We start from the raw sequence: 24,118 nt of genomic DNA, 5'->3' as shown, positions 1-24,118 counted from the left end.
ATGCCGCGGGGCCCCAAACGCGCTCGGGGGCGTAGCCTGGGCCGGGGGCGTGGCCTGGGCTGAGGGCGTGACCTGGGCTGGGGCCTGGGGCGGGTCCTGGGGCGGGTCCGGGCGGGTCACGGAAGTGCCCCTGGGGTCCGGCCTTGGGGACATCGGGCCGTCCGGGGAGGCTGCGGCGGCGGCGGCACAGAGGATCGGGGTGCGCAGTCGGGACGCCGCCACGGGCCGGGGTAAAGCGGCAGCCAGGGTGGCCCGGGGCGCAGGCGCGCACAGGTTGCTGCGAGGCGGCGGAGGACGGGCCGGGGGGCTTGGTGGCGCGACCTCTGCCCTCGTCCCGCCGACCGCTGCAGGGACCCGTCTCCTGCCCGGCCGGGTATGGGGAGGCCGGCACAGCGTGGCCCGGGGCGCCCGGAGCGCAGGGCAGGGGCGCGCCGCCTTCGGGGTGCAGGCCCGTGAGGGGTTGGTGTTCGGGTCGCGCCCGGGGCCGCGGAAGCACCGGGGCCGGCGCTGCCGTGCGCCCTCCCGCCCCGGCTGCCCCTGTGCGGCAGTGGGGATTCCTCGGGTCCTCGTGGGCTCTTTACAACCGTCACAAATTAAGAAACATAAATGCAGGCGCTGAGAGGTTGGGTTGCGGGGACCCCAGCGGCCCTTCCCGGGCTCGGACTTCTGTAAAGGCGCAGTTTCACTCCAGGATCTCAGTTGCGTTCCTTATATGGGAAGACGAGACAGCTGCTGTTGTATGCGAAATTATATACACACTAGCTAAAGCCGCTTTACATTAGGCAAAACGTGTTAAGAAATTTTGTGTTCGAGAAACAGACAATTCTAGGGATTTAAAATTCTGGTATCTTTCTAATGTACTTTTTAAGTTTGAGATGGGAGCATGTTATAATATATGATGCCTTCTCTTCGTAGATTTCAATACGATGAAGCCCAGAGGACTTCACAGTCTCCTTCTGGGTTCCCTTTGCGTGGCTTTTTATTGCCTGTGCCATGCTGATAACTTCTTGAAGAGGTGAGTTAATTTTTTGAAAGAACATTTGAAAATAGCTGTTTTCAGGGTGGCAGACCTAGTATGAGTATACAGACGCAGCTAACTGTTTGCAGCAAGGCAGGAGCCTGGAGAGCTTGTTCTGTTTCAGGATTGTGTTGGAACACTGAGCTAAGCACTGTGTCTTAAGAGTGAAAAGACTGGTAACTGCAGAGGGAGGGAGGGGCGAATCCACGGATGCGTCAGGTGCCAAAGCAGAGGACCGCTCTCAGCCCTGCAGAGACTCACCAACAAATTGATGGAAATATTTATTTTTACATTCCAATGTGATATCTGGTGCTCCAGTTGTTGTTGCCTTTAAGTTTCTTAATGTGTATCCCTTCCTCTCCCTTCCCCTCCCTGTCCTTTCTGCAGCAGTGGTCAGCCCTGTCAGTTAGGGTCAGTCATGTCAGTTAGGGTACGTGCCCAACACCATCAAGGATTCTCATTTCAGGTCCCTGGAGGAAACTACATTTTGAACACCAGTCTTTCCATTTTTTCTATTTTATTTGGATAATAACTAGTCTATTAGAGGAATTTCGTATTTATGGAGTCAGTATGAAGAAATACGGGTTTTAATTAAGCACCATTGCTGTTTTATCATATAGTTTAAAAGGTAACATTTTTCAGTTCTTCCAGCAATTAATTTCCTGAAAAAAAAAAAATAGCTAGTCTCTTTTTGTTGTTGTCGCTACAAGATTAAGAAGTATACCAGTTGAAAGGTGTACTGATGAGTGCAGATGGCTAGTTCAAGTCTAGATATGTGACCTGGCAGCTCCCTGGGGAATAAAAATCCACTGACTTCAGAGTCAAGGGTGGAGATAATAGAGCATCGCCTGGCCAGTGGTAAGTAACCGATAAATGTTAGCTAAGACCATCTCAGAATTCATGAAACAGACGTAATTAAACAGCCACACTGAGCAAGATACAGTTTTGGGGAACACAAAATTGATCGAGACCCCCGCCCCCCAAGGGGTTCCCAGATGCATGTTGCATTTTCTGTAAAGCTCACTGAGTTTGAGAGCCTAGCGATGTTTTTTTGTCCTTCCTTCCTGTACTTCGGGAACTTCCTCTTTAGCAGCACCCTTTAGTGTCCCCTTTATTTCCTGACCTTCTTAGTGCTTTCTCAGTGTGGTCTTTCTTTTAAACCCACATCACTGTTTTGACTGGCTCTTACGTGGAGATTTCATCACAGATTTTCTGACTGTTGATAATTTCGTTGTCAACTGTAAAGTGAATTCTAGTTTTCCTGGCTGATCTTTGGCCTCTGCTGGCCTCAGCATTCGCAGAGGTAAATAGTGGTTTTACACCCAGAAAAGCAATCCTTTGACAGTTTCCCAGCACTGATATTCTCACCCTGTAGTTCGTTTCTTTTTTTCTTTTATGCAGAGAGCTGGCGTTGTTGGTTCAGACTTATAATTAATTTTCCATAACATCTTAATTGTGACTTCCATTCTTATTCATCAGCATCTAATTATTTACACAGCTTAATGTGTCAGAGCGTGACTCCATTTTACTCCGGAATCTTTTATGCTAAAATTTAATTTATCCTGGATTAAGTGTCAATTTGAGTTATTTCAGTGTTGCTTGTGAGTTTTCCCATGTAGAGAATGAGGATTTGTACAAGCTACAGTTTCTGCTTGTGTGGGTTAGCCGTGTCGGCGTAGCTGGAGGCCTCCCGCCTTGGGGCTTGGAGTAAGAACACAGCACCCCATCCTGCTGGAGTCAGAGGGGTTTCAGGATTTCCGATTTTAGGACACAGTGTGTGCACACGCCCTCTTCTCTTAGCAGCCTTGGTGGGGCCTGGGGCATGGAACTATCACTGCTGATTCCAGAGAGAAACAGATGACTGGTCCTCCTAAATTGGGTCATGTTGTATCGTCAAAGGGATTATAGCAAATTGTTCAATTTCCAGGGCCTTTGGGATTTCACAGACGCAGAGGAGAAGGGAGCAACTGGGGGTTCTAAACTACATGTCCTGGGGGAGGACTCTGTGTGGCCGACCTGCACTTTGGGCCTTTATTCTCCCTTCCCTAGGCTTTTGTCTGTCTGTTCACTGCGGGAGCCCTAGTTCACAACCATACCTGCATGTAATAGGCGCTACCTGCATGTAGTAGGTACTGCGTGTAGTAAGCAGTACAGTACACTGGCCTACCACGGTGTGCAAGGTGAGTCCTAGCCACCCTGCCTATGCACTCTTACCTTACGGCGCTGGGGTCTGTCTGTCCGGCTCTCCCTTGAGAGCTCTGAATGCTTATGCCTGCATTAGAGGATGGGCTACCTGTCCCCAGGAACAGCATCACGGTATTGCGTGTAGTAAGCACTACCTGCATGTATTAGGTGTTTACGGAAGAAGTGATTGAGTGAATGAATGGATGAGTTCATTTTTTTCCTTTGGGATTTTCTGTTCTTTATCTGCTTAGTACCGTTAAAAAAAGTTCTGGGGAAAAAATGGGTTCCTTGTCTTTTCACAGTGGCAACCATGAGTGGAAAAAACTGATTATGGTTCACCACTGGCCTGCCACGGTGTGCAAGGTGAGTCCTAGCCACCCCAGCTGAGCGCTCTTACCTTACGGCGCGGGGGTCTGTTTGTCCAACTCTTCCTCCAGAGCTCTGAATGCTTGCGCCTGCATTAGAGGATGGGGTTCCTATCTCCAGGAACAGCATCATGGCACTGGAAAGGCCCTGGACATGGAGCCAGCCAAGGGTTTGAGTCTTGGCTTGGCTGGTTATCTGCCCAGTGCCCTTTGGCAGGTCATCCAACTGCTTTAGATTTTGGTATCCTCATTGATAAAACTGGGAAGAAGGTAGAGTAAAATATGTGACCTTTAACATTCGATGACCACCTCCTCCCCTGTTCTTTTGCCATTTCATTACACAGCAGGTGCTGCTCATTTCTCCTCACATCAGGTATTTTGGGGACCTCAACAAGGACCGCTATAATTTTAAATGAATTGTGAAAAGGAGCTCTGTCCCCACCCGAGGGGCTTAGAGAGGAGAGGATGAGGTGCAGTGGACGTGGGTCTCAGCCCCCTTACCAGGCTGCAGTGCCCGCTGTGTGTGCGTTTGCTCCTTCGGGAGGCATCAGCTGCCTCGTCTGGTCTCTTGGCGGACACACATTTCTTGCTGTCGTTATTTGGGGAAATCTCCTTTTTAGCTAAACACTTTGGAAGTCCCTAAAAAGTGTTATAATGAGATTTTTATCTTTATTATTGAGATGAAGTATCTACTCTTATTCTCACCTTGGCATTTTTTTGTTGGTTCCAGAATTTTAATACTTTACGTTTTCTCTGGTAACTGAACAAGCTTGAATATGGCAGAATATTATGACCCATTTGTTCACAAACAGTTATTTTTAATTGGATGGTAACAAAATAATTCATGGACATATATGAATGTTTCCATCAGATTGGCCTAATTTGCAAGCATATGCAAAAAGTAAAAATAGCTTTCTGATTCTGTTATTTAAACTGTTTGAAACTCTGTCTAGGCATTTCAAATAGAAAATTCAGCCCCAGTGTGGTCACCTCATGAATGTATTCCTGGTATGAATTTATTGTAAAAGAATGCTGGGTTTATCTTGTACAAGGATTGTGTATCTTACTGATGTTGTATCAAAAGAAAAGAGTTGTTAAATGTGTGTAAACAAAGAATTAACCATTTATTTTGTGTCTGTGTATGTCTTTTCTCCCTAGGAAATTGAGAACGAATGTACTGAGCCTCCAGACTACTGGACAATACATGGATTATGGCAAGTATTTAATGCAATTAAAGTCCAATTAAACAGAAGAAAGGAGATAAATTGAAGAGGCTAGTCTTTATATTTATTCTTGTTCTTTTTTGTTAGAAATTCAGTAGGCCCTATCCTTATTTAAAAACATCCTTAGTTTTTCTAACAACCCTGATTCTGTCATTGTTTTGTTCTGTTTTGATAGAATAGTAACAGTCTATTTTAAATATGAGCATACTTATTTTGGGGACAATTTGGGATCACGACATCTTAGTTTTCTCCTTTTGTCCTTTTAGGGGTAATAAATAAATATATACATGAAAATAAATGTCACTTAACTATAAGTAAATAAGTACTACTGACATGTTCTATGTGTGTCTACATCCCATAGAAGTACATGTATTAGAAATAAATAAGGGTCTGAATAATAGTCGTACTTTACAGACATCCAAACTCATGCTTCTGTTTTGGCCGGCATTTCGCTTTATTTATTTATTTATTTCCTTTGTTCCTGGTGTGGGAATTGTGACCTTACACGCGCGTGTGAGTTGCGCGGTCACGGGCATGGCTGTTGCTGGGAGGAGAGTGGAGGGGTGTGTAGTGCTCTGGGCCCCACCGCCCCCTGGGGACAAGGCTGCTCCGGAGCAGCCCCGGTTCTCCTGGCCACAGGCTCCTCGCCTGACCTCGGAGACCTTGGACTTTTCTCCATGGCCTCTGAGGCGTTCCCACGCCCTCACTAGTCTCTGCTCCGAACTGCGGCCTCATCTCAAGGCTGGAATAAAGGTGCGCAGCGCCACCGCCTCACGCCCACGGTGCACAGCCGGATTGGCGAGGAGAGGGTGGGTCCGTGCCCGGAGGAGGGGTGCCTGCTGGGTGGACGCTCTCGGTAGTTAGAGAAGCTCGTCCCCGCTGCAGCTCCCGGGTCCTGCGCCCCAGGGTGAGCATGGGGCGCCCACCGCCTCGCTGTCCTCCCTGCGGTTCGGGGAGCGGCTCGGCTGTGGACATGGAGGTTTCCAGAGGCCGAAGGAGAGCAGGGCAAGCTGGGGTCCGTCCCTCGGCCCCCAGCACAGGGTTACTCCTTGGCTCTCTGACAGCCACCTGCGGGTTTGAATCAGGCCTGCACCTTCCTATCGCAACTGTTTTCCTCCTCAAAAGAGACTGTGTATCTGAGTGTTCCTGTTGCATGGTGTGTATGGCATAAGGAATTCCCAATTGGAATTGTTATTTGTGCTCCCTGTGTATCTTTTTGTTGTTGTTGTGGGTTTTTTTTTTTCTTTTTTTTGCACGGGCAGTCACCGGGAATTGAACCCGGGTCTCCGGCATGGCAAGCGAGAACTCTGCCACCCCCTGTGGAGCTTAATGATGACTTTCATAAATTTCAAGAATTTTCTACTGTCCTGTAGAAGCCATCCCATCACAGACTAATTTCTCTTTATTTATTTTGTTATTTGGATTTCAAGGCCTGACAAAGCTGAAGATTGCAATGGATCCTGGCACTTTAACTTAGATGAGATTAAGGTATTGCCTTTTAATTATGCTCCTTCTGCAGAGTGTTGAACTGGGTCATTGTTTTCTCCATAAATGACATGCACAGTCATGTTTGGAGTTATGGGATCATGAATGTCTTTGCCAGGATGGAGCCCCTGGTAATTTTTAGTAATTATGGATGTCTTAAAAATGCCCCCACCTCCCCCGCCTGGGCCACACCACTGCATGGTGGCTCTGATGTGGCAGCACATGCTGAGCGGGCGTCTGGCGCCGCAGCTCTCGGCACCCGTGGCCCATCCCTGCCCAGCCCCCAGGCACGAGAAGAGGTCACGTGGAACAGAGGACCTATAACTGGGGGTAGGAAGGATTATGAGCAAGGAGGAAATGGGGCCTTCCAGCAGAAAAGCTTGCATTAAAGACTAATTCACAGAACTGGGGTCTATAAGAGATGTTAGCTGAAGTGCTTATTTCAGTGGCTTCATTTGCTCAGCTACCCTTAGGGCCCCCCCACCCCGAGCTCGTCCATCCAGCCGTGGGGTGCCGAGAAGCCCTGGCGTGTGTGTCGTTAGTGAGACGCTGCTGCAAGCACAGCCTGGGTTCTCAGGGCTGGGTCCCGGGGTCCGTGGGGCCTTCTTGAAAGCACGAGGCAGAGTGGAGGACTTGCTGGTATGGTGGCCCCTCCCGGGGACACAGGCCCCTGCAAAGTAAGGGTCATCAGCCCAGAGCCCACCCTGGGCTGAAATCCAGCTTGAGATGTTGTCTGCTTTTCCTCATGGTGAGGAGCTTCCCTGGCCTAAGGCAAGGGTCCGGGAGGCCAGTTAGCACGCCCCAAAGCCTGGACAGCACCGCGTGTTTCCAACTGGCTGTCCCGCCACACCCTGGCTCCCCCTACGGCCATGCCTGCCGTGACAGGTTACCTCGCAGGCGGTGGAGATGGTTTTACTCTGTGGCCCACATTGGGCCCAGCCTGGAGATGAGCAGCCAGCGGCCCAGCTGGTAGTCTCTGGCCACTGGGACCCCAGTCGATGGGAGACGGTCACCAAGGACGCCGGCACACACGATTACCAGCTGCGGAGGAAAGCACGCTTTAGCTGAAGAGGGTGGGCCTGGCCTCTGCTCCTCCGGGAACCTGAGGCTGATTCAGTGCAGTGGTGGAAGGAGGGTGGGGGAGCAGGGTGTGCAAAGGCCCTGAGGTGGGGTGGGGAGAGGGCGGTGGGGAGGGGTCTGGGCTGCCGTGGGCCCAGGGCTGGATGGTGTGGAGCCTCAGGGCTGGGGGAGGAACTGCTGTTTCAGCTCAGGACTTCTGGGGCATCCCAGCCTTTGAGCGGGGTCCTGGAGCCACATGGAGAGATGAGCTGGGGGGCTCCCCCATGGCCAGGGAGGCGCTGGACATGCTGGTGGATGGCACATGGGGCTGCGGGCGGAAGCCTCCGGAATGGTGCTCGGTCCTTTCCCTGCCAGCGGGGACCAGGCAGGGCGGGCGGAGTGGGAGCAGCTGTAGTCGGCCTTGCTGAAGCCCAAGTGGTGTGGGTGGGGGGCGGGGAGGCGCAGGGAGGGGGCAGCCATGCAGGTAGCGGGCCTGTGCGTGGGAGTTGGAGCCCTGAAATTGGACAGAGTGCAGGAGCCCGAAGCCAGCCTCGGGAGGTGCAGGGGTCAGGTGCCCCTGCCTGCCCGGGCCCCGGAGGGGACGACGGGGCCTGTGGTGCTGTGCTCGCAGCCCGGCACTCTGTGCTGCAGCGGTCCCGGCTGACTTGCTTTCGTAGCCTTGTGTCCAGGGTGGCGTCAGCCCCAAAGGAAGGGGCCTGGCGGGGCCACAGTTCCATGGTCAGTTGGGTCAGCGGCAGAGGCCGGCCGGGGCTTCAGCTGTGAGCAGGAAGAAGGCGGTGCTGAGCCAGGGAGAGAGAACTCAAGCTGAGGGCGTTTCAGCACGGGTTCCTTATTTAGATTGCTGAGCCCCTAAAGGATGTTGAGTGGACTTACTGTTCGCCGCACCCCGCTTTGCTATTACTCTCTGCCCAGGGTGGATGCGTGGCCTCCTCTCAACTGAGCTGCACCTGCGCTTATGACCCCTCCTCAGGCTGCCCAGCCGCGCCTCCCGGAGCCCCTCCAGCTGCCCCCCCGGGGGGGGGGAGGAACTTGCTTTTGCCTTTCAGCCCCAAATAAGAAGTGAAACCGGGGTGATCTTGGGGTGCCTTGGTGCTCGGGGTAACTCCCTACTACGCTGACAGGAAGGATCTGGTGGGGGGTGGAAAGTGAAGCCGCCCTAAGTTTGTTCTCAGGCCTCTGTAGGGAGCAGCTTTGTAGTTTTTGGTCTCATGGATCTCTAGACACTGGGAAGCAACCCCGGGGTGGTCAGTTCAGCGAAACTGCCCGGCCGGGGTTCTTTTCTGGGAAGGGGAGAGTTTGTATTTTCAAATTCAGTTTTATGATTAATCGTGTTTCATTTTTAAGTAGAACTGAAGAAACGCTTCCTGCAAAATAAGCACAGAAGCATTTTACTCACCTGAGTGTAACAAATGAGCAGAGATAAATGCTTTTCACATGTTACCAGATTTGCCTTCTAGGTTTTGGGTTACGAGGCCTGCCCTGCATCGACCTCGTTTTCTTTGCTCACATGCAGGACCTTCTCCCAGCCATGAAGGAATACTGGCCGGACGTGGTGCATCCGAACCGCAGCCACTTCTGGTGAGTGCGCATTTCTCACATGCCCTGAGCCTAGACACGCGCTGCGGGGAGCTCTGGGCTGCAGCCAGAGGGCAGGGACAGGGAAGCGCAGGTAATAGGCCCGGGTCTGCCTTCTGCGGCTGAGAAGTTTGAACAGCGTTTTATCTAGAAGGAATTCTGTTTTGCCATTTCAGCTGCCTCCCTCTAGTGGATAAAAAATGTGGATAAAAATGAGGGCAAGTGGAACTTACAGGATTATCTTCTAATTGGTGGGCTAGTCATCGTAGTTCAATTAAAAAAGTCTCCTCTGCTAAGGTTTGACTGAGCCAAATATTTGAATTTCTAAGAAGTTGTTACTTCAAAGCAGACAAGACATTTTTTTTTTAATGGCGCTGCTGTTCTGAAATATATTAAGAAAAACAGAGAAATCTTATGGTTATCTTACTCCTATGACTTAGGGAGGACAGAGTGAAACTCTCACCTAAATCTTCAGTCTGTTTTGAGCACCTTTAAGTTTATCGGGTATTGAGCCTATTAGAAAAATGATATGTTTGATTCAAGATAAATTGCTTTTGCTAACAGTGCTTGACTTTTTAACATTCCTTTTATTTACAAATTAGCTGAAAGTAAAAGTATTTATTTTCTCCATCTCACTTCAATATGGCAATTCATAATTCAGATGACAGCTAATTGGGCTTTACCTAAAAAGATGAACCTGGAAATATCTTTGTACAGAATGATCGGAAAACAGAGTTAAGTTTAGAAAAAAAAGCTTTTGGAAACAAAATGGGATGAAAGTTATGTCCATCTTCCTGGTTCACTGGTGCTTAGTTTGAGATTCCACTTGAGGGTTGTGACAGAGACGCAGTTTTGTGATTCATTACAGATCCAGCATCCTGGGTCCTTAGCTTGAAATCACCCCTTTAACAGACAGGAGAACCGATCTTAATGAAAATTAGGATGTGAGTGCTTCAGCTCTTACACAGCCTGTATTCTAAGAGAATGGTAAGAAAATAAATAAGGGCTTTCATGTATTAAGATGGGGAAAGCAAGGGGAGAAAATTCACAGGGCACTACACAGTATACTTCAACACTGTTAATCTCTGATAGCTAAATTTACAAGGTATAGTTTATTTCCAATTCTTTCTCTTTTTAATGTTTTGTTGTTGTTGTTGTGAAATATGTATACAAAAAAACAGTAAATTTCCAAGTACATTTTGACAAGTGGTTATAGAACACATTTTAAAGTTTGGTATGGGTTACCATTCCACGATTTTTCATTTTTTCTTCTAGCTGCTCCAAACACTGTAGACCAACAGAAATATCAATATAATGATACAGCAGTCATACTCATTTGTTAAATCTTATCTTCTCTTATACTCCTTCTTCTCTTTAAATAACAAACATGTATACATAAAATCAATAAATTTCAAAACACAGCGCAACAATTAGTTGTAGAACAGATTTCATAGTTTGGTATGGGTTATAATTCCACAATTTTAGGTCTTTACTTCTAGCTGCTCTAAGATACTGGAGACTATAGAAATATCAATGTAACGATTCAGCAATCATATTCATTTGTTAAACCCTATCTTTTCTATATAACACTACCATCACCTTTGATCTTTCTCTAACTCTTTACTGGTGTTTGGGCTATGCCATTCTAACTTTATCGTGTTGGAAGGGGCTATCGATATGGGGTAGGGAGATGGAACTAGCTGATGTTCTGGAGAGGCTGGGTCCTCTAGGTTAAGACTTATCTGGTCCAGAAGACCCATCTGGAGGTTGTAGGTTTCTGGAAAGTTACCCTACTGCATGGAATCTTTGTAGACTCTTATATATTGCCCTAGGTGTTCTTTAGAATTGGCTGGAATGTTTTGGTTGGAGTTTGGCAAGTTATGGTAGGTAGCAGTGTCTAACAGAAGCTTGCATAAGAGTGACCTCCAGTATAACGTCTTGACTGTATTTGAGCTCACTTAGCAACTGATACCTTATTTGTTTCTCTTCTTTTCCCCCTTTTTGTCAGGTTGGCACTGTTGATCCCATGGTACCAGGTCTAGACTCATCCCTGGGAGTCATCTCCCATGCTACCAGGGAGACTTTCATCCCTGGATGTCATGTCTCACATAGTGGGGAGGGCAATGGTTCTACTTGCAGAGTTGGTCTTAGAGAGAGTGCAGCCACATCTGAGCACCAAAAGAGGCCCTCCAGAGATGATTCTTAGGCATACCTATAGGTAGACAAAACTTCTCTGCTACCTGCATAAGCTTCACAAGAACAAGCCTCAAGATCAAGGGAAATGATGGAGATGGAACTAGCTGATGTTCTGGAGAAGCTGACTCTTCTAGGTTTCAGGACTTATCTGGTCCAGGGGCCCATCTGGAGGTTGTAGGTTTCTGGAAAGTTACCCTACTGCATGGAACTATTGATTTGGGTGTCCCTAATGTTTGGCACAGTATCTGGGGTTTCCTCGGTGGTAAAGTTAAATAGTTCCAAAATTTTTCTCCCATCCCTCAAGGTACTTTGCCAAGACTTTCTGATCATTTCCTTAATATACTCTGGGATGTATCAAGGCATTTCATTAAGCTATACAGGATTAAAGACCCTCATTCTTATTCTGGGCTCCCTGTGTTTAGATTGTTTAAATGATCTATCCAGACAGGTTGAGTTATTTCTGTGTTCTACAATGGAGTCAATCAAATTTTAGCCAACTGGCTCAAAATAAACCAACAAACATATCTATGAAAGGTCCACTGTGGGCAGGTCCTTGAAATTTAAGGAAAGTCCTGTGTGCTAAGTCTGCATTTTTTTTGTGGCTCTTACAAAGGCAAGGTGATGTAAAAGTAATACCTTAATTTTTCAGGTAAGTTAGTTAAATTACATATGTATAAAACTTTTCTGTTCTAAGCAAAAAAGGTAAATATCACATACTAGTGAATCTTACTTTTTAGGGCTCCCGAGTAAAACATGACAGCTAAGGAAACTGCTTACATCCTGCTCTTATCTTTAATATCTCTGTAAGTGTTGTATTTGTCATCATCATTGCCCAAATTGTGCCTTTACTATTAAAGCCCCCCAGGCTGTCCCACAGCGATGCATCCGAGGGGAGACCTGCAGGGAGGGAACAAGTGCTTCCATCAAAAAAATGCTTTCTTTTTAATCCCAAATAAGCATCAGTATGTGAAGTTGAGTGTCCTGGTGGTGCTTGGTGCTCAAGACAGTTCTGTAGGAGTAAATCTATTCATCCTGCCAGCCCTACGAGCACCTGGATCTCCACCTGAGATCCTATAAAGCCTCCATGCACTAGGATTGCTTTCAGAAACCTACAGCCTCCAGAGGGGTCCCTGGACCAGATAAGTCCTGAAATGCAGAGGGCCCAGCCTCTCCAGAACATCAACTAGTTCCACCCCCCAACCCCATGTTGTCAACAGCCTTTCCAACATGAAAAATTTAGAATCGGCATAACCCAAATACCCATGAAGAGCGCAAGAAAGATCACAGAAGAAGGGGGAGTTACAACAGAGAAGACAGGATTTAACAAACGAGATGACTGCTGAATCACTGTATTGATACTTCTTTTAGTCTCCAGTGTCTTGGAGCAGCTAGAAGGAAACACCTAAAATTGTGGAAGTGTAACCCATACCAGACTCTGAAATCTGTTCCACAACTAATTGTTGTGGTGTCCTTTGAGATTTATTGTTTTTTTATATATTATTTTTCACAATACAGTAGTAAATCTATTCATAAAAATAGCCATATTGAAATATGTTACAGACACAGCCTCCTGCAGAGCAGCGTGCTTTTTGATTCTTGTAGGAGAGAAGGACCAGCCTTGGGTCCTGCCCACTTTGGCCCTGCAGCCCAGTGGCCCCGGGGGCGTGCATCTCATCACTTAGGGAGCGAGGGACCCCCAGGCCCTGCCGCTGGCCTCTGACCGTAGGGAAATTGCCAATCGTGTCTCGCTCCTGCTAGGGGGGTCTGGGCATCATTGGGTACAAAAGGCGGACAAATTTAGTCACTTCGGGTTGCAAATTCAGAATTTGGGCATTAAAATAAAAAATGTCCAGTTCTAAAGTATGATTCAATATTTTGAACCCTGCAGATATCAATACTTGAATATATTCCTGTCCCCAACATCTGTTGAGTTAAACTTGCTCCGAAAATAAAAAAACGGACATTTCTTGAGTATTTGTTAAGAGCTAGGGGCTATTTTGCTTGTGTAAAATGCTCTGCCTCCTCAACTCATTTACTCAACAGCCCTTCGAAATGGGTTCTAGAATTTTCCTGGATTACAGAAACCATGGTACCTCATTATACGTTTGGTTTGTTTTGAGAGAATCTCCCTTTTATATTCTACAGAGTAGAATGAGACCAAATAATTCACTGTGGAAATGCTTCTAAATAAAGCTAGTAATTTGTCCATTATTATCCTTCCTAAGTTCAACTTACCATAGTTTATTTAGGTCTTGGTAGCATATGACCAATGCAGTTATTTAAAACCGGCACTCTGGGTGAATTTTACCAATGGGTTAATAAGTATTTAGGTTATATTTTTGAGAGACTGCATATATGTGCTTTATAAGAGGTGGCAGGCATGCCATTTATTAAAACCTTGTGAATTAATTGCTGATGAAGCTTTGGAAACCTGATGTCCATTTTTTGTTTCCATGCCAAATGGAACTGACAATCCAGTGAAGTGACACGTCACTGGGCACTCTGAAGGTAGATAAAAATTACCTTTAGCAGTTGCACAGAACAGGGGAAAGGGCCTGGACTTCGAAACCAAAAGGACTGCGGAGTCTGTTTCCCTGTCTCTAAAGCAGAGATGATATTATTGCCTCACAGAATTGTGAGAAACAAAGGAGAAATGTGGAAATATTTTACAGAATTTGTATAAAATCTAGGGAATTATTTTATTAGTAACAATGTTTTTATTGAATAAATATGGCTTTTTGTTTGAAGACCTGTTTATTTATTTATTATTATTATGGTCCTATATGTAGATTGGACATAGAAGCTGTAATAATCAGCAGAAGTTGAAATGGGAAGTGGGCCTTCAGCATTTCTTAGTAATTAGTAATTCTGTCTTTGCTAGTTGCTTAGAAATGACTATTCAGCCTGCCTTCATATGTGAAATTCTCCACCTGCAAAATACTGGGTCCCCAAGCAAGAGCCCACACTTCTGTGGGCTTGTGGGCATGGGAACACTGCATTTTCTGTGTTTTCAGCTTTCTCTGATGCTTGATCAAGCTGTCATTGTAGAAGTAAATTGCAAGTGATTAGCAGTGAGAACCTTGCAGGGAGGATAAAGAGGATTGTTTTCTGGGGGGCTCGTGGGGGATTTTCATGATTGCCTCTCTTTATCCTCCCAGTTTGTCAGAGAAACAACCCGGCGGCTGCACGTGAATGTCCTAGACTGTTATCCTTGTGAATGGGTCTCATGACATTTCAACGGGAGGGTATTTTGGTTTGTTTTGATACTCGCAGGAAGCACGAGTGGGAGAAACATGGGACCTGTGCAGCACAGCTGGACTCTCTCAACTCTGAGAAAAAGTACTTTGGGACAAGCCTGCATCTGTATGAGGACCTGGACCTGAACAGGTGGGTTAGCTCCCTGTTTTCACTTTGGTGGAGAACCGTGGCTGGTGTGAGCCTCGCGTGGCACACTTCTGTTTGCGCGCTCAAGTTCAGCAGCTGAAGTCTCCAGGGTGACAGCAGAGCCAGCCACGCATGCCGCAGAGCCCTGGGTTGGCATGAGCTGTGAGTGCAGAATAGACACCAGCTTCCACAGACTTGATACCAAAAAAGAGGAGATGCCTCAAAAATGGTCTCTATTTTTACCAATTGAAAAGCGAGTATTTGGGATGTATTGAGTTAAATATATTAAAATTAGTTTCACCTTTTTTCTAACTACTTTTTGTCATGAAGTGACTAGAAAATTTAAAATTGCATTATATCTCTGTTGAATTGTGCTTAGGTGATTCAAGGAAATAAGGCAAAGAGAGAGATATTTGAGAGAACTCTGCATCTAACCCAGATATATTTATAGAATATATAATGTTTTCTATTGGGTTAATTAGTTTGCGCTCATCCTCTGGCCTGTCTCTGTGGGTATTCGTAGGGGTTCAGTTCAGGATATTTTGCAGTTTTTCGGGTTTGCTGCCTTTGTGTGTGTGTATTTTTTTTTGCATGGACAGGCACCAGGAATCGAACCCAGGTCTCTGGCACGGCAGGCGAGAACTCTGCCACTGAGCCACCCTAGCACCACCCTACGTTTATGTTTTAAAGTGAATTTAAAAATTGCTACTTTCATGGTAATTTGACAGACTCACATATGAGAAAAATATAACTTATAGGAATGTTTTCTAGAGGGCAAAAAGTTGTTGTTTTTTTTAAATTTGCCTTCCCAGTTTTAATTCTCTGAGTGCCACGCATTTTAGATTTTCCTTGGAGAAACTGTAAGAAAGAATAAATGTTTTGTACATGATTTTTAGCAAACACGATACCCCCAGGAATGCTTTCCACACGGTCGGCCCTCCCTGTCAACATTTATTGTGTGAAAACTAAGAGAAGCGTTTCTGGCACCAAAGCAATGGTGCATTTGACCTTGTCCATGCCCTCTGTTCTAGTTTGCTAGCTGCCGGAATGCAATATACCAGAATGGCTTTTAAAAAGGGGAATTTAATAAGTTTCTAATTTACAGTTCTAAGGCCAAGAAAATGTCTCAATTAAAACAAGTCCGTAGATATGTCCAATCAAAGGCATCCAGGAAAAGGTACCTTGGTTCAAGAAGGCCAATGAAGTTCAGGGTTTCTCTCTCAAGTGAGAAGGCACATGGCAAACACAGTCAGGGCTTCTCTCTCAGCTGGAAGGGCACATGGCAAACACGGCGTCATCTGCCAGCTTTCTCTCCTGGCTTCTGGTTTCATGAAGCTCCCCGGAGGCGTTTTCCTTCTTCATCTCCAAAGGTCTCTGGCTCATGGGCTCTCCGCTTCGCGGTGCTACAGCATTCTCTGCTCTCTCTGGATCTCCTCTGAAATGTTTCCTCTTTTATAGGACTCCAGAAAACCAATCAAGATCCACCCAAATGGGTGGAGACATGTTGTTATCTAATCTAGTTTAACAACCACTCTTGACTAAATCACATCATCCAGGGAGATGATCCAATCACAGTTTCAAACATACAGTATTGAGCAGGGATATTCTACTTTTATGAAATGGGATTTTGATTAAAGCATGGCTTTTCTAGGGGGCATACATCCCTTCAAACCAGCATACCTTCCGAGACTAGCACAGAGAGTGTGTGTGTGTGTGAAGATACTGGGAGTAAAAAGTGTAAATGGGAGTCCTTCATCTTTGTTGACTAAGGGGGTGAATGCTGTGGCTTTTAGGTGAGGACAGCGTCCAGGCACTCTGCTTTCCTGTGGGACACGCAAGGCCGCTTGGCTCTGGAGGCTCGTCCTTGGATTCTGTCCTGCCAGGCCAGCAGTAATGGCTGCTTCTTTCACGTGCCTCCCTTCCGGGGTCCACGGGCTTATACTGCAGGCGTTCTCTCAGTTCCTTCTCATGCTGACTTTTGAAGTGGGTAATAACTACAGTTTTTTGGACAAGGAAATAAGTTTACAGTGACCTTCCTCTTACTGCAACAATGCACTGCAAATATTTCTCTGTGACAGGCCTATACGTAATCAAGTTAGAGGAGCTGTAATAAGCTGCAGTGCACATAACTTCCTTGTTATATTGCAGATTTTTAGAGCTAGAAGAGACTTCAGAATCTGAGGCCCCATTCGTCTTACAGCATGGAAAGCAAGCTCTAAAGATGTTAGATGACCCAGCATGCAGCTAGTTAGTGTCAGAATGAGGATCCAAAGGCACACCGAAAAATACGAGCATGTGAGCTGCTGATGTAAAGTGTTCTTTGTTGAAATGAGTTGGCCTCCGCAGGCACCCTGTCCCTTCCCTTCCAGCCTCCCAGCCCTTCCATCCTGTCGGATCCGAGCTGTTAGATTGCTTTTGATCAGAATAAATAGAAGACCCATCTGTAGGAGGCGGGTGGTGTATTCATTTCTGGATGTTTTTGTGTGCCAGGGGACGGGAGTACATGCCTAGAGAGCTGAGGTAGGGTCGTCTTCTGAGCGGATTTGATTCATACCGGTTAAATGTCGTTGATTAGATGGTACCCTGGCTTGGGGGGATGGCTGCGAGCAGTGTGCATCGTAAGCAGCAGTGCAGAGATCGCATCATCTCCTGCCCAGTTTTCTTAAACATAAACCCCGTTTATTCTGACTGTTATCATGAAAGGAAATACGCAAACCCAGCAGCACCAAGCAAAGCAAGGCAGGGCTCCCAGCGCATCCTCGAGCCCTGTGAGTAGGAGATGGGGCCCTCGGGGAGGGGGCGGCAGCCTGCAGCTCGGCCCTCTGCCGCTTTCACCAGCTCCGCTCGAGGGGCTGCGGCGCATTCCGCCTCGGTCTGGAACCCCGAGGCGGGGGCAGCAGGGGGAGGTTTACACTGCGTGGGGGCATTTCCGGTGTGGAAGGGCCTGTGCCCGCTGCCTCTTTACTGCTTATTTCAGGAGCACCGTCCCAAGATGGGCGCGCTGATGTGCAGTCTTAGGAGAAACTGCCTCGTTATAGTGTACGCCCTAGGAACAAACGCCGGCTAGAAACAGAAGACCCTTTCCAGGGTGGTTTTCTTTCCTCAGGGCTCACTCTCCGCAGAGGCCTGCTTAGTGCCCAGCCCAAGTCTCTGAGCCCACCCTGTGTGTTCACAATTTGGAATAAGCAAGAAGGGTGCAGTGGGGTCCTGCAGAGTAATATTTTGGGGATGATTACTGTGAGAATCTTTTACATTGTACCCCTACAATCAATCAATCAATCAATTCTATGATGCCTTGATAGGATTCTCTACAGTGGGTTAGGAAGTGATTCAAGGCTTGAACTGATGCGGTTTTAAGCTGGACCTGGAACCAAAAGCTTTTGCTAGCTACCTTTTAGAGCAGGTGTGGCAATTAGGCAGTACCCCTGGACACTCCACTGGGGGTTTCGCTGGAAAGAAAGTCCCGGCTGGGAGCGCTGTCTGTTGGGGTCACAGGGCCACCCGAATGCTCAGCTCGCCTGCCTAAAAAAGGCTTGGTGCCTACAGTAGTCGAAAAAGCAGACTCCTTTAAGAATATCTTACTAATGTTTACTCTGAAATGCAATGCTTAAAAAGAAAAAGAAAGGAAAATGGACTTTCATTGTACAACTAATTTGTTTTTAAATTTGAATTTTAGCATGCTTCAAAAATTGGGGATAAGACCGTCTCTCAACTACTACCAGGTAAGTCTTGCTTTAAACTTCTTATTTAATGTATTTCTACTAAAGGGGGATGCTTAGCAAAATGAAAACATCACTTAAGCTGGTGAGCTACGGTTGTGTTTGAAAGGGACCCAACACAAGCCACTTCTCCCCCAACTTTTATGCTTCTAAATGGATCTCACTTAAGTCTTATTTTCTCGTGTATTTTGAGCATACATTGAAGCCAGTTGGAGCAGCGCTGCTGCAGCACACCTCAACTGTCCGTGGGAAGGCTGCCTCGGGATCTCAGGGAGCAGGCGGGACGTGCCAGTCAAAAAAAGCACACTCAGCCACAGCTTTACGTTTCAGGAAAAATCTCTCGTTTGCAGAATAAACTATACAAATGAAAGGACACCCACTCTTACTGGCAGGAAGGATATAGGAAAGGTAGTTAGTTTCAGCTCAGTGGGCAGCCTGTTTATAAATAAGGATTTTGAGGTCCCGTACACATCCGTTCATTACATATTGTCCTGGCTCCTGGGGCTAAAGGCCGGGTGGGGCGGGCAGAGATGAGAGTGGCCGAGCTGTAAGAGAAACAGACACAGGCCCCACAAAGCCTCAACTGTTTACCCTCTGGCCCTGTATAGAAAAAAATTCACTGATGCTCTCTCTAGAGAAACATTCTCAAGGTCTTTGAGATGGTTTTGTGTTTATCATAGATGTGGCTGGAAAAAAATGAGAATCACTGATTTAAACAATTCTGTGGTTCCAAGTATTTAACCCATTTTTTGGTTGCAGTATCATTGTTGGATGTTTGGGTTTCTTGACAGTTTGTGAAATAAATTGGCTAATTTTGTCTTTGTTCTCAGTGTTATCTGCACTTGACCATCCAGCCACTTTCTGACTTTTTTCTTTTTCTTAAAGAAAAATTCTGTGGAATATGCAAAGTTCTCACATAGTTACCCCTCAAAAACATGATTTTTTTTCTATTAGAACTTTGCATTAGTGTGGTGCCTTTGTTAAAATTGATGAAACAATGTTATCGTTATATTAGTCCATAGTCCGCATTAAGGTTAACCGTGTTGTGTTGTGTGGTCCTATTCTAGTAACACATACAACCTAAAATTTCTCACTCCTAATCCCATTCCGATATGTAATTCAATAGTTAATTACATTCGCAATGTGCTACCATCACCACCATCCATATGACCAAAACTTTCCACCACTGCAGACAGAAACTGCACCAAGTAACCAATAGCTCCCCACCCCTTCCCGCACCCCACACCTGGCTACCTGCATTCTAGTTCCTGGTTCTGTGCATCTGTTATTCTAATGAGCTCATAGCAGTGAGATCATACAACATCTGTCCTTTTGTGTCTGTCGTATTTCACTCAACGTCATGTCTTCAGGTGAGTCCGTGTTGTCACATGTCTTAGAATTTCATTTCTTTTTATGGCTGAATAATATCCCTTTGTGTGTATGCACCACATTTTGTCTATCCACTTCTCTCTTGATGGACGCTGGGGTCGCTTCCGACTTTTGGCCATTGTGGATAATACCGCTGTGAGCGCCGGTGACCAGTATCTGTTCAAGTCCTGGATACGCCTCGAAGTGGGATTGCTGGCTCACGTGGTAGTTCTGTTCTTAACTTTCTGAGGCTCCACTAAACGTCTTCCACAGCAGCCGCACCCGTTTACAGTCCCAACAACAGTGAACGATGTTCCTATCTTTTCACATCCTCTCCCACACTTACTATTCTCCATCCTTTGAATTACAGCCATTCTAGTGGGTGTGAAATATCTCCTTGTGGTTTTGGTTTGCATTTCCCTAATGGCTGGTGATACTGAACATCTTTTCATGTGCTTGCTGATCATTTTATATCATTGGAGAAATGTGTATTCAAGTCTTTTGCCCATTTTAAATTGAATTGTCATTTTGTTGTCAGATTTCTTTATGTATTCTATTTATTAACTCGAATTGGCTACTTGAGTTCCAAGTATTTTCTCTCATTGTGCAGGTTTTCTTTTTACTTTCATGATAAATAACTTTGCCGCACAAAACTTAAATGTTGACAGTGTCTCACTTACCTATTTATTCTTTAAGCCTCATTCTTTGGGCATAAAGTCTAAGAAACCAGTGTTTACCACAATATCTTGAAAATGCTTCCCTGCATTTTCTTTCAGGAGTTTTATGGTCCTGGCTTCTGCATAGTTCTCTGATCCATTTTGAGTTAGTTTTTCTATATGGAATGAGGTAGGGTCCACCGTCTTTCTTTTTCATATGAACATCTCATTAGACCAGCACCATTTGCTAAAGACACTCTCCTTTCCCCACTGCGTGGACCTGGCACCCTTGACAAAGATCAGCTGATCGTAGATGTGAGGGTTTATTTCTGAATTCTTAGTTTGATTATATTAGTCTAGATGTCTGTCTTTGTGCAGATGCCAGGCTGTAGTAATTACTGTAGCTTTGTAATGAGTTTTAAAAGTGGGAAGTGTGAGTCCTTCCAATTTCATTCTTCCTTTTCAAGATAGCTTTGGCTATTTGGGCCACTTCACCTTCTGTATAAATCTGATGACGGGGTTTTCCATTTCTGCTGATGGAGTTTAGATTGAGATGTGTTGAATCTGTGAATCGCTAGTGTCATGCAGCTGGGGAAGAATGAATGGGTTTGAGAGGCGTAGGTCTTGGCCGAAGGTTGGACCTGTGGGCTGAGGGGGAAGACAGAGTGCTGGGTTTTACCCTGGCAGTGCCATTTGGTTCCACTGGGGACACAGCCAGGGGAGGGGCTGTTCGGGGGCGGAGAGTTCGATCCCTCTCGGAGAGTTTGGGTTTGTGTGCCTGCCTGGCATGGAGCTACCAGTTATGCTCTGGGGCTCTGGAGGGACTGAAGGCCAGACGCAGTGGGGTGCTGGCTGCCCTGGGCCGAAAGAGGACCTGAAGCAAGGGGCAGGAGGAAAGCCAACATTTAGGGGTCCCTAGAGGGAAAGGAAGCCCAAAGAAGATGAAGAAGGGATACAGGGCAGGCAGGAGGGAGGCCCAGGGAGGCAGAGCTCCCAGAAGCCCAAAGAAGAGCGCGCTGGGGGCGGCCCTGCAGTGCCGCAGGACCGAGGGGCGCTGAGGGGCTCGTGGGAGTGTGGGGGGGAAGGACTGCTGGTCCGGGAGGGCGATGGCCCCGGATGACACTGAGACTGCGGATGCCAGCAGCCTTCAGGAGGGAAGCAGAGAGGAGAGAGGCGCGGAAGGCTGCAGAGCGCGGTGAAGACGGTTTGGAGAGAGCTGGGGGGGCCTCGGGGGGCCTCAGGGGAAGCTGTGCCCCGAAAGCAGCAGTGTCTACCGGCGTGTGCTGGTTAGGGTGGCCGTGGGCGGAGACTCCGCGGAGTGTGCAGGACGCAGCCGCAGCGGTGGAGACGGGAAAGAGAGAGATACGCGGTAGTTGAAAAGGGTCACGTGTGGCTTGTGGCATTTAAGGGAAAGGAAGGGAGGGGAGGTGGTAGGAGAGTGGGTTGAGCTTTGGGTCCAAACAGAATCTCAGGAGAGAGAGGGAGTAAAACCTGAAAACCTTTAGGGCCTTAGCCTGGCAGCTGGGGAAGAAGGTCTTTGCTGGGCGGAGCCGAGTGGCCCAGCCTCCCACGCAGGGCGCTGAACTCCCAGGAGCCTTCTAGAGTCCTCTCTACCCGCCAGGGCCCAGTTCGGAGCTGGCTGTCTGGGAGAGCATCACACAAAATGGAAACGGACGGGTTTTCTTTCTTATGTTTGCAGAGATGTAAATGTGCGTTGCACGCTTGGCTGCCAACACCACTGATCTTTTTTTTATGGTTGACCTTTCATTTCTAATCAACTTTATTTAATTTCAGATTTCCGATATTAAAGATGCCCTTGCCAGTGTGTATGGAGTAATTCCTAAAGTCCAGTGCCTTCCGCCAAAACAGGTATTGCATTTTGTCTTCCTTTCTACTTCACTGTGAAACAAGTTTCTCTCTGGACAGCCTAGTTTTCACCAGAGTTCCCTGGAGCAGAGTTGAATTTGTACAGACGTGCATATGTGCACACGTGGCCATGTTTGTGTGTATTTTGAGATAACAGAGTTTTCTTTCACACTGTGCCAGGATAGGGTTTGTTTCCTTGTCCCTTATCTCAAATCAGAACGTATCTGTTCTGGAAGGGAGAGTGGAGTAGGAAGAAGGGAGGTGACATGTTACTATGGTTTAAAAATTTCTAAGACAAATTACGTTTTTACATTGTTAACTTTAGTAATTTTAATTGTAGGTTTTCATGCAATTTATAAACAAAGTTGTAGTTTTTTTTCCCCAGCTGATTAAAAATTTAACTTCTTTTGGCAATAGAGTACCATTTACCTGCTTCTCCAAAAGCCATTTCCTTATCCTAATGTCTGGAGATATGTGGTCTGTGTGTGTGTGTATGTGTGTGTGTGCACGCAGCAGTATCTGTGGAGAACTTTGAGGATGCATGCATGGCTTATTAATTTTTTTTTCTAAGATCAAACCTGTATTTCTGCACACACAATTACCAAGTGGGTGTCATGTAGACAGGTGCTGGACTGGTCACCTGCAGACCTGAGCTGAAGCCCAGCTACCCTGCTCACGGCACAGCCCTTTGGTCCTCTGCCTTCCATTCTCTTCTGCACACTCCCCCCAGTTTTCTTCTGTTACGTCAAGGGAGGTTGGTCTGTTGGGGGGACCTGGAATCGCAGATCTGCAGCCGTGTCTTTTGTCATCTTCACGTTCTAAAACTTTGCAATTCTAAAACCAGGACGGTAACCCAAGACCTGAATTCTAAAGCTGTCTGACCTCTCTCCTGGCCAGGATGAGGATGTGCAGTTAATTGCCCAGATAGAGCTGTGCCTCACCAAGGGGCTCCAGTTACGGAACTGCTCGGAGCCGGAGCCGCACCCCCCAGCCTCAAGTCCCACGCTCTCTGTCTGCGACGAGGGCCCGGCCTTCTACCCGCCCCCCCGAAGAGCTCAGGTGGGGCTGCCAAACTCTAGGAAGCGGCCTGTGTTTTAAAAGCAAGAGACAATCACCAACCCCACTGCTTCTTAAGAAAACCTCTCCAAGGCAAGGCCGCATGTGCCCTCCTCGGTAACAGAACCCTGTCTGCTTGTGCTGTTTTCAGTTCCATGGCTGGGAGTTGATTTGGGGGGGTTGTATTAAAAGCGGGGCTAAGTTCGAGTGCACTGAAAAAAAATAAAATGATCTCAAGGCCTGAGCAGCCTGGCTTGGGGTTGAAGGAAAACTGACAGATGGCCTTGCTTTCCTGTATGAAACTCTTCACATCACTGAGAGGCTGGGGCATGTGCCTTGGGTTTGGGGAAATGGTACTGACTGAGGAGCACGGCTTGGCTGTGTTTTCCTGTTGGAATATCTGGCCTTCCTGGGGCGGGGGGGGGTGGATCTTGTTGGGAAGGAGGAGACCTGGTCACCAGCCGCAGCCTGGGCTCGGCTGCAGTGGTGGGGGTGGGGCATTAGCGTCCCTGGCCAGGTGCTGACAGTTCTCTGTTCCCCGTAGTTAAAACGATTTCAGAACGCTCCTTCCTTGCCAGCTCCTGCACTTTCTGTGACCTGACCCGAGGTAAACGGGTGCGCTCCTAGGACCCGGAAGCTGAAGAAGTGTTCTGAAAGAGCGGAGCTGCATAACCTGTCTGACAGCTTCTTCCTAGCAGTGTGCAAGTGTTAAAAAAGAAAACGCAGTCCCTCTTCCCCACTTTTTTATATTTTTCCAGAAGAGATTCAGATTGTATTTACCAGGCGAGCCCACTCGATTCCCCAGTGCCTGTTGCTGGAAGCTTTTCTAGGTTGCTACAGCCTCTCAACTTGCCTGCTGTGTTGGTCTGCTAATGCTGCCAGAATGCAGTATACCAGAAATGGAATGGCTTTTAAAAAGGGAATTTATAATGTTACAATTTTA

General features: G+C 47.0%; 1 protein-coding gene across 3 annotated transcripts; it reads left to right on the top strand.

Moving 5' to 3' along the window:
• The first annotated feature begins 106 nt into the window (after positions 1 to 106).
• Positions 107 to 23,450, top strand: RNASET2 (ribonuclease T2). Of its 3 annotated transcripts, none has more exons than XM_077120835.1 (10): positions 107 to 230; positions 916 to 1,015; positions 3,505 to 3,565; positions 4,726 to 4,781; positions 6,221 to 6,278; positions 8,869 to 8,933; positions 14,400 to 14,513; positions 18,187 to 18,232; positions 22,048 to 22,122; positions 23,017 to 23,450. In XM_077120835.1, exons 2-10 carry the CDS (start codon positions 927 to 929, stop codon positions 23,215 to 23,217), a joined length of 765 nt encoding a protein of 254 aa, XP_076976950.1. In that variant the 5' UTR covers positions 107 to 230; positions 916 to 926; the 3' UTR covers positions 23,218 to 23,450. The 3 variants fall into 3 exon arrangements, with proteins under 3 accessions (XP_076976950.1, XP_076976949.1, XP_076976951.1); XM_077120834.1 differs by having other exon boundaries at positions 112 to 199; XM_077120836.1 differs by lacking the exon at positions 107 to 230 and adding an exon at positions 266 to 373.
• The last annotated feature ends 668 nt before the right edge of the window (positions 23,451 to 24,118 follow it).

The sequence above is a fragment of the Tamandua tetradactyla genome, chromosome 11 (assembly GCF_023851605.1).
Source record: "Tamandua tetradactyla isolate mTamTet1 chromosome 11, mTamTet1.pri, whole genome shotgun sequence".
NCBI classification, from domain to species: Eukaryota; Metazoa; Chordata; class Mammalia; order Pilosa; family Myrmecophagidae; genus Tamandua; species Tamandua tetradactyla.
Note: the sequence above shows the minus strand (reverse complement) of the source record. Positions and strands in the feature narration are given on the sequence as shown.

Excerpts from the sequence above, each read along its gene's own strand:
- RNASET2 (XM_077120835.1), top strand. The coding sequence starts at position 927 with ATGAAGCCCAGAGGACTTCACAGTCTCCTTCTGGGTTCCCTTTGCGTG. Across the intron at positions 6,279-8,868 it reads TTAACTTAGATGAGATTAAG|GACCTTCTCCCAGCCATGAA; the intron begins GTATTGCCTTTT and ends GCTCACATGCAG. Across the intron at positions 14,514-18,186 it reads GAGGACCTGGACCTGAACAG|CATGCTTCAAAAATTGGGGA; the intron begins GTGGGTTAGCTC and ends TTTGAATTTTAG.